The sequence below is a fragment of the Lonchura striata genome, chromosome 33 (assembly GCF_050655825.1).
Source record: "Lonchura striata isolate lonStrDom1 chromosome 33, ASM5065582v1, whole genome shotgun sequence".
Classification (NCBI taxonomy): Eukaryota; Metazoa; Chordata; class Aves; order Passeriformes; family Estrildidae; genus Lonchura; species Lonchura striata.
The window spans coordinates 4,213,387-4,223,421 of NC_140735.1; the positions used below are offsets into that span (position 1 = coordinate 4,213,387).

Consider the following 10,035-nt stretch of genomic DNA (forward strand, 5'->3'; position numbering starts at 1 on the left):
TGTCTAATCATGATCAGAATCCATCAGAGCTGTATTTCTCAGAATCACAGAATAATGAGGTTAAAGTGGCCTCTAAGATCATCAAGTCCAACCTATGCCCTAACACCTCAACTAGACTATAGCACCAAGTGCCATGTTCAGTCTTTTTTGAAACACATCCAGAGATGGTGATTCTACCACCTCCCTGGGAAGAAAATTCCAGTATTTTATTATTCTTTTGGTGAAAATTTTTTTCCTAATATCCAATCTGCAACTTCCCTGACGTAGCTTGAGACTGTGTCCTCTTGTTCTGTTGGTTGCTTCCCAGTGGAAGAGACCAACCCACACCTGTCTACAACCTCCCTTCAGGAAGTTGTAGAGAGCAATAAGGTCACCTCTAAGCCTCCTCTTCTCCAGACTAAACAACCCCAGTTCCTTCAAATGTTCCTCCTAGGGCTTGTGTTCCAAGCCCCTCACCAGCCTTGTTGCCCTCCTCTGGACGTGCTCAAGCATCTCAACGTCCTTCCCAAATGAGGGGCCCAGAACTGAACACAGAACTCAAGGTGAAGTCTCACCAGCACCGAGTACAGGGGAAGAATGACCTCCCTGCTCCTGCTGGTCACACAATTCCTAATGCAGGCCAGGATGCCATTGGCTTCCTGGCCACCAAGGCACATTGCTGGCCCATATTATATCGGCTATCAACAAGCACCCTCAGGTCCCTTTTTGCCTGAACATTGTCCAGCCACTCTGTCCCCAGCTTGTAACATTGTAGGGGATTTTTGTGGCCAAAATGTAGAACTTGGCACTTAGACTTATTAAACTTCATGCTGTTGGACTCTGCCCATCTATCCAACTGATCTAAGTCTCTCTGCAGAGCCCTCCTTCCTCCCAGTAGATCAACACAAGCTCACAGCTTTGTGTCATCTGCAAATTTACTGAGGGATTCAATGCCCTCCTCCCTGTCATCTATAAAAATATTAAATAGAACTGGTCCCAGTAGAGAGCCCTGAGGGACACCGCTGGTGACTGTCCCCAGCTGGATGTGGCACCATTCACCACCACTCTCTGGGCCCAGCCATCCAGCCTGTTCCTAACCCAGCAAAGAGTGCTCCTGTCCAAGCCGTGGGCTGCCAGCTTCTCCAGGACTGTGCTGTGGGAGACAGTATCAAAGGCCTTGCTGAAGTCTAAATAACCAACATCCACAGCCCTTCCTGCATCCACCAGATGGATCACCTGGTCATAGAAGGAGACCAGGTTGCTCAGACATGATCTGCCCTTTGTAAAACCCATGCTGCCTGGGTCTGGTACCCTGGCCATCCTGTAAGTGCTGTGTGATAGCACTCAGTATGAACTGTTCCATTATATTTCTAGAAATATATATCTGGTATTCCATTGCTAATCCTGTGGGACAAAATGCATTGAAGTTCAATTCCACCTGTCCAATCTTTTACACCTCTGAGAAAGTCTGGGGCTGGGATTGGATCCAGCCATTCAGAGGCTCCTCTCTTCAAAGAAATTTTAGAAGTCTAGGGGTTCTGGAGGATTTGGGGGTTTCAGGGCGGCTGCTGGGTATCATTTCTCCACCGCATGGCTCAGCAGGAGTTTCTCCAATAAAGAAATAAAGATTTTGCCTGAAGCTCCCACTCTGCCCATGACAGGAACACCTTTGAGTGTCTGGAACATCCTGGCTGTTTGGCAGCCTGGGGACTCCTGGGATGTCACCGTGGGGCCCCTGTGAGTGCCTGTGACTGACCGGTGCCTTTGCAGCCCAAGGTCTCCTGGGATGTCACCATGGAATGTTTGTGACTGCCTCTGACCACACAGCCCTTTCCATCCCCAGAAAGCCCTGGGAGGTCTCCATGGAGCCCCTGTCTGTGTGCGTGTGACATTCCAGCTCTTGAACAGCCTGGAGAGTCTCGGAAAGTCCTCATGGAACCCCTCTGAGTGTATGTAACAAATCTAATCCTAAGAAGGCAATCATCCCCAGCCCCTGTTGCTATGGTCAGTTTCCATGACAACCATCCCCAGCCCCTGTGGCTATGGTCAGTTTCCATGACAACCATCCCCAGCCCCTGTGGCTATGGTCAGTTTCCATGGCAACCATCCCCAGCCCCTGTGGCTATGGTCAGTTTCCATGACAACCATCCCCAGCCCCTGTGGCTATGGTCAGTTTCCATGACAACCATCCCCAGCCCCTGTTGCTGTGGTCAGTTTCCATGGCAACCATCCCCAGCCCCTGTTGCTACGGTCAGTCCCTGGGCAGTTCCATGGAGACCCCATGCCAGGGGTGGCTGCCATGGACACCAGCTCAGGCCTGGAGCCAGAGCCTGTTGCCATGGCAAACATTGGCACTTCCATCCCCAGGGTCATGGGATCCCAGAACCACAGAATCTTTGGCTGAGCTGGGCGGGATCCATCAGGATCTTCGAATCCAGCTGCTGGCCCTGCACAGGACACCTCAACAATGCCAGCCTGGGCCTGGCACTGGTGTCCAATTGCTGCTGGAGCTCAGAGAGCCCTGGAGCTGTGACCCTTCCCTGGGGAGCCTGGGCAGTGCCCCAGAAGCCTCTGGGAAAATCCTTTTCCTGAGATCCAAGCTAAGGCTGCCCCGACTCAGCTGCAGCTGTTCCCTCCAGTCCTGTCCCTGGGCACCAGAGTGAAGAGGTTTCCGCATTCCCCAGGCAGGGACTCACTCCCAAGGCTGTTGCCATGGCCACCAAGGCTGGGAGCAGCTCACAATCCTGGTTTCCATGGGCCAGGGTTTAGGAATGGGACTCCTCAATTTCCTGCTCCCAGTAATACTGCAGTGCAGCTCGCTGCCCTCCTGCATCCCATGGAAGACAGAAAAGGCAAAGAGCCTGGGCTAAGAACAATTTACTGGGAACAGGAACCACATAAGGAACAAACAGAAACAGAAACAATATTGAACAGGAACAGAAACAACACTGAACACAGAGATCATAAGAAAAACTATTTACAGGGAAAAGTACATCACCACTGACTGTCTCTTCCCAGACATGTATTTCTTCCTTCCTGGAAAGGATGCCCTTCTCCTTGGGGGAGAGAGAGAGTCCCTTTCCTGCCCCTGGCAATGACATCAGTGTGGGAGTGAATGTAATTACAATGCAATGGCCAGACCCTCCCATCATTTGATCCCACATCATGTCATTGGCAGGGGCAGGAAAAGGGACAGGTGTCTTCCCAGCATGGATCACAGGGAACATGGGTCACCAGGTCTCTTCGCAATGTGGGTCCTCCAATGGGGGATAAATCTGGAGCAGCACAAAGCTCTTCCTGCAGTTGGGGCATTTGCAGGGCTTTGCTTACTGGTGCCTCCGTTGGTGTCTGGTCAAGTTAGACCTCTGGGTGAAGCTCTTCCCACACTGGGGACACCTGTACGGCCTCTCCCCGGTGTGGATGCGCTGGTGCCTGACAAGGTGGGAGTTATGCTTGAAGCCCTGCCCGCAGTCAGGGCAGCGGAAGGGCCTCTCGGCTGTGTGAATCCGCTCATGCAGAAGGAGATGGGAGCTGGTGTGAAACCTTTTTGGACACTCAGGACACTCGTAAGGCCTCTCCCCGGTGTGGATGCGTTGGTGGGCGATGAGCTCAGAGCTGCACCTGAAGCCCTTCCCACACTCCCCACACTCGTAGGCCCATTCCCTGGTGTGGATCACCTGGTGACGAAGCAGGTCAGAGCTCTGTCTGAAGCTCTTCCCACACTCCAGGCACTTGTAGGGCTTCTCCCTATCCTGAAGCTGCTCATGGACCACCAGCTCTGACCTCTTGCTGAAGCTCTGTCCACCTTCCTGGCACAGGCTGGGTCTTTCATCCTCAGAGCACCCTGGGCTGCGTTTGGAGGCCCTCCACATGCGGGATCCCTGGGGCTTTTGCTCCTTGCTGGATTCCTGTTCCATGGAGCCGCTCAAAACAGCCTCTTCCATGAGGTTCTGGCATGGGGATTTGTCCTCCCTGGTCTCCATCTTCAGCTCCTTGTCTGGCAAGGAAGGACAAAGACAGGATGGTATTCACCTCTGTGCCTGAGGAAACAATCCTTTACTAAGAAAATTTTTAAAATACAAATGCAATAGAACAAACAACAAAACCCCTACTGACCGAGTCCGACACCCTGTGGGTCAGGGTGTTGGCAGCAGTCCCATTAAATGGTGGCTGAGGTCCTCCTGCAGTGACAGCTGTGTCTCTGTTGAAGCAGTTATCCTGAAGAAGGGTGAAGTTTTCTTCTGAAGGTCCAGTGGTGGTGGAGATGGGCCTGGTCTTTCTCTGGGAATCCAGTGGAGCTGAAAGCTGCTTTTCTGGGAATCCAGTAGGAAAAGGCAGGCTGTGGTGTTTCAAGGCTCAGATTATATCCAGGTAGGAATGCTGGCTCCTCCCTCTGGGTGGAGCATCGCACAATGGGATGATGTCATTTTTATCAGTCATGCACTTTTATCAGTCATGCATTTTTATCACTCAATGGCCCATTAGCAGAAGATATTTCCCGAGGGATGATTGGTTATGGAAGAGATAAAGTCAGCTTCCTAATTAACTTCCTAATGATAACTGCCCCCACCTTTAACAGATGGCAATTGAATACACACACAGCTGAACCTGAGACACTGTTCCAGCCTTGGAAACCAGGATTTGGTAGCAGGACTTGTTAGGGAATGCAAGCCTGTCTGAAAGCAGAGAAAGAATCTCCAGAGCCTTCAACAAGAAATAGAGAGTTGTGTGATAATCATTTCAACATCTTCTCTTTTGGAATTATTTTCTAATGATATTTTCCTTCACTTTTCTTATACTTTTGTACTATTTTGAAGATTTGTATTATCTAAAATTTTGTATTATGTAATATTTTGCAGATTTGTATTTCACTGTTCCTTAAGCTAAGTTGGTGCCTGTGTCTTTGGTGTTGACCCTGCCCTCAGGTGAAACAGGACCCCATCCTGCCTAAGAGTTACCTGGGAAGACAAAAACCCTCACTCCAAAAGTTCCCCTTGCTCCTTGCTCCCCCCACTTTATACACTGAGCAGGATGTCCTATGGGCTGGGGTATCCCAGGGTCAGCTGGGCTCACCTGTGCTGGCTGTGTCCCCTCCCAGCCTCCCCGCAGCCCCAGCCCCTCCCCAGTGTAGCCCAGAGGGGCAGGACAGGCCTTGGCTCAGTGGGAGCTCAGCAAGAGCAAAACCATCTCAGTGTGCTCAGCCCTGTGCTCAGCACCCGGCCCAGCAGTGTCTCAGTGCCAGTGTCCGTGCCATCAGTCCCAACAAGGGGTTTCCATGGCACCTGCCAAGACAGGTGGCCCAGGTGTCACACCCGCTGAGGGCTGCCATGGACACAGTGCCCAGCACTGCCCCTTTCTGTTTGCCTGACCTGGCCTTTGGCCCTGGCACTGCCGTTTGCTGCTGGTTCCGCAGTGCCTGACCGGCCAGCGTGGCACAGGGCAGGTGGCCATGGCACAAGGGCCCAGCAAGGGATCCCCTCTGGCTCCGGGCTGTGACAGCAGCCTTGTGGAACGGCCTAGGGCAGGTTTCCATGGCAAACAACCATCACAACGCCTCCAGGCATTGGTTGCCGTGGCACCAAACTAAGGAATGGGTCCCTGTGGGTGTTGCTGTGGCACCTGGTGGCACCAAGGAGTGGCACTGCAATTGTGCCTGGAACAGCCCCGGCACCGCTTTGTCCTGAGGGCTGCCACGGCAGCCAAGGGCAGCAGCAGCTCTGCAGGCAAGTGGCCATGGAACCTGGCTGCAGAAAAGGGTCCTGGGCTGGTTTCCAAGGAAACTTGAACAGATGTGGCTTGCCATGGCACCCAAAGCCAGCAGTGGGGTCAGTGCAGTGACCATGGCAAGAGTCCCTTGCAATGGCCCAGTGCAGGTTGGGCTGATGATCCACCCTCACTGCTGGCCCAGGGCAGGTCTGCAATGCTCTTGGAGGCACCTTGGGCTTGGCACACACTTGAGGAAGCTGTCTGTTTTCAATGGGGAAACTCAGGATTTTCGTTTGCTACAAAAAGTAAAGAAGGAAAAGCCAACTTTGCCTGAGTGCAACCAGTTCTCCAAGCAAAGCAGGTCCCAGGTGAGTGAAGAGAGACAGGATGAGGATGGGGAATGTGGAGCAAGGTTGTCCATTGTGAAAAATGCCAATCGCTTGTTTTTAGAGTTTTTGATAGTTTAATAATAGTAAAATGATTATTAAAATTATAATACAATTGGAGTAATAAAATTTTAAATTAGGACAATAGAAATACAATAAAAACCAAAGAATTACGGACTCTGGATGCTCTCTGGCACTTAAACCACAACAAGCATGCCTTGTGTACAAAGGAATCACCCTTGAAACAATACACTGTTGCATATTCATATATATTTCATGGTTATGCATACATTCTATTTAAAACAAGAACCTCTCCCTGTTATGTGTCAATTGCTTCCTTTAATAACCACAGCGTCTTTGAATCTGAGCAAGGCCTGAAGAAATTAGCTTTTTCTGATAAGAAAACCATAAATTCGTCTTCTATGGAAAATTTAGGTATTTGGTGACAGTTACTTCAAAGCAAGTATCTCATTCCTTAAATAAAACCCCATTGACATAATATTTATTTTAACTACTAAAGCTTCATTTTAACTGTAAAACTACATTTACCATACTCTTAAAATGTTAATACGGCACAACTAATCAATATAGCATGACACATATAGTGAATATCTGCATAGAGCCATATAATATGCATTTTTCACATCCATGCTGGGTCAGACCTCCAGGCACAGCTCTTCTGAACAGGCCAGACCTCCTCAAGAGAGTCCCAGCATCAATATCAGTCACTGAATGTTGTAATCTCCTCTTGTGTAATAAGAACAGCAATAAAAGACACCCTTTAAAACAGGAATACATATTTCCTAGAAGCCCTTTGCAATATCTCTCCATAAATATTGTAGGAAAACTTCTAAATGAATGACACTAGAGGCGAGAGAAATCAAGGCAGAGCCACGGTTTTTCAGGACTGGCTTGATCCTAATGAGCCCCGTGGTGCATTTGGAGCTGAGCCTTGGAACCCCAGGGCCTGAGAGGAGATGGCACAAACCTTTCCAGGAGTCAAAGTCACAGGAAAACCCAGAGTGTCTCAAGGCATTAATGGGTACCACTGAGCACCATCCCCAACACAGGCTTCTCATGGACTCCTTGTAGGAGTGAATGGGAGGCAAGGATGGCACAAAAACCTCTCAGAGACTCAGTGTTGAAAGGAAATTCCAAAGTACTTTAAAGACCTTGAGTATCTCAAAGCATTAATGAGCCCTACTGAGTGTCAGTACAAAGCTCTCAAAGGACTCATTAAAGCTAATGGGGGTCATAAAGATAACTGGGGCCATGATTGCACAAACCTCTCACAGAGTCTGGATCAGAAGGGAAACATCAAGTACTTTAAAATAATTGAGTTCCTAGAAGTGTTAATGAGCCCACTCTCTGTTGTTTACTGACAAAAACCTCTCCAGGGACTAATTACAGCAGATAATTGGAGGCCAGGATTGCACAAACCTCTCAGAGTCTCCAAGGCAAAAGCAAAAGCCAAAGTCCTTTGAAGAACCTGCAGTCCCTGGGAGCATGAAGGAGCCCCGAGGACCATTCCTGACCAAGGCTCCCCAGGGACTCCTTCCAGCAGATCCTTGAGGCCACTGGGATGTGGGCTGTGGGGGATGCTGAGGGCAGGACCAGGGGGTGACAGTGCCCAGCCTGGCTGGGGCTGTGCCAGGAGGCCCCAGTGCCTCAGCACAAGGTGTCTCCTCACAGCCCTTGGTGGCACAGACCCTGCTGTGCCCCAGGGCACCAAGACTTGTCTTCTCTTTGTCCCCACCTGTCATCACTGCCTCCAGTTCTCTGCTCTGCCCTGCCTGGGGACACTTTCTCCGTTTTGTCCCTCAGTGGGGCCCATTAAATTCAGGGAAACTTTGGGGATGGACTCTGACTTGGAGTTCTGGAGAGGTTTCTGCAGCTCCCTCTCAGGGCCTGATGTTCATGACCTGAGCACAAATCCCCAGAGGGTCATTAAAGTCCTTGGGCTGTGTCTGTGCTGCTGAGATGTGCCGGGCTCCTGGCCCAGAGGCAGCTCCTGGCAAGGGCAGCGCTGCAGAGAGACAGCTCTGGCCAGGAGCAGCTCCTGTGCACAGCGCAGCAGGGCTGGGGCTCTGCCAGGGCATCCCAGAGACACGAGCATGGCACAGACAGAACTCTCAGGGGCTCAGCAATGGCAGGGGCTGTGCAGTGTCCCAGAGGGTCTGTGTCACAGTGGTACCTCTGTGGCTGTGTCACAGAGGCCCAGAGCAGTAATGAGGTCAAAAAGGGGCTGTGTAACAGCACAGATTGGGCTATGACATCACAGAGTTTGTTGTGTGAGGTCATTGAGCAACTACACCATCCTAGAGGGGACTGTGTGACAACACAGAGCAGGCCATGACATCATGGCATGGCTGTATGCCATCATAGAGTGGGCTGTGAGGTCAAAGTTTGTGCTGTGACATTACAGAGTGACAGTATGACATCACAGAGAGGGTTTTGTGACATCTCAGAGGGGGTTGTGTTGTCACAGATATGGCTGTGATATCATAGAGTAGGGTGTGAGGCCATAGAGCCAATTCCACCACCATGGAGGGTGGCTGTGTGACACCAGAGTGGGTTGTGACATCACTGGGTGCCTGAGTAACATCACAGAGCAGGCCGTGACATCACAAAACAGACAGAGATTTCACAGGCTGTAAGAGACAGTCCAAAGTTTCCCTCATCTGCCTCACGATCCATGCAAGTACTGAGACTAAGGCCCTGAAGACCCTGGCAGAAGTTCTGGTCTGGTTGAGGTGGATGCTTGCCAAGTGATTGTTTGCAGGTGTGCGTGCTGTGCACACGGTGCACCACTTTGAGCAGGGACTGGCAATTAGCAGCTTGCTCTGTACACTTACACTGGCTTCAGGATCCCTGCTCCCCATGAATTTGCCCACCTCTTGGCCAGATACCACTCGCTTTGGAGAACTTTGGTGACCCCCCATGGAAGATCCCTCATCTGCCTCACGACCGCCATCAAGGACGGAGGTTGAAGCCCCCCCCAAGGACTGAGACTGAGACCCCTAAGATTTTAACACAGAGGCGATGGCCTGACTGAAGCGGGATGTCTGCCAAGCGTTACCTGCAGATGTGCTCGCTGCACCAAGACTGGTTTCCCAGGGAAAGCAATCCTGAATCAATGAGTACTGCTCACAGCTGGGGCTGGTTTGTCCTGTTTGGAACACGGCTGTCTGTACTTGTTCTCAACGGACTTATTCTCCACTGTCCTGTACCTGCTTCCTCAACATATTAAAAAAAAGCCCTGAGTTAACTAAAGTCTTTGAGATTCTCCTTGACATGTCAAGAGGGAACTATGGGCTGGAGCATGAGGATTTTGTCTCTCCATTCATAGCTATTCCTCTCCACTCTTTTTCTCTCTCTCTTTCTACCCTTTATCTCCTTTCTAATCCTTCTACGGCATTTGCTGTGGGCACTCAATAAAAGGTGCATTTGTTTTGATTAATACTGAAAATCCCTTCTATGTGGTTTTTGCACTCTGTGATCAGGAAAACAAACCATCATGATTCCTGCTTGCACTAGAGGATAGTGACACGGGCTGACTTTGTGATATCAGAGTCTTCTGTGACATCACAACACAAGTGTATGACATCACAGAGTGATAGACCAGCATTGGTGCTCAGACACCACAAGGGGATATGATAGATCTCAGGGTGGGCTGTGACATAACAGGAGGCAGTGTGACATCTCAGGGGCTCTGTGACCTTACTGGGGAGGTCACTTCAACCCAGCTCCCACTCACAGTTCCTCCCAGAGAAGTCCAAAGCTGCTCATGCACCGTGGGATCCCGTGTCCCTCTGGGTCCCCCTGCCCCTGGCGCCGCAGCCTCCCCCTGAGGATGTTCTAGGAGATCAACCCCAGAGCCTGACACGGGGACAGGGGCTCAGGGCCGTCAAAGTTGGAACAGGGAGACAGGGACCCCCTAGCAGCATCCCTGTGCCCCCAGGGC

General features: G+C 50.8%; 1 protein-coding gene across 1 annotated transcript; it reads right to left on the bottom strand.

Moving 5' to 3' along the window:
- Positions 1-2,256: 2,256 nt before the first annotated feature.
- Positions 2,257-4,114, bottom strand: LOC146764511 (uncharacterized). Its single transcript, XM_085564381.1, has one exon. It carries the CDS (start codon positions 3,960-3,962, stop codon positions 3,306-3,308), a length of 657 nt encoding a protein of 218 aa, XP_085420507.1. The 5' UTR covers positions 3,963-4,114; the 3' UTR covers positions 2,257-3,305.
- Between the last annotated feature and the right edge of the window lie 5,921 nt (positions 4,115-10,035).

Excerpts from the sequence above, each read along its gene's own strand:
- LOC146764511 (XM_085564381.1), bottom strand. The coding sequence starts at position 3,962 with ATGGAGACCAGGGAGGACAAATCCCCATGCCAGAACCTCATGGAAGAG.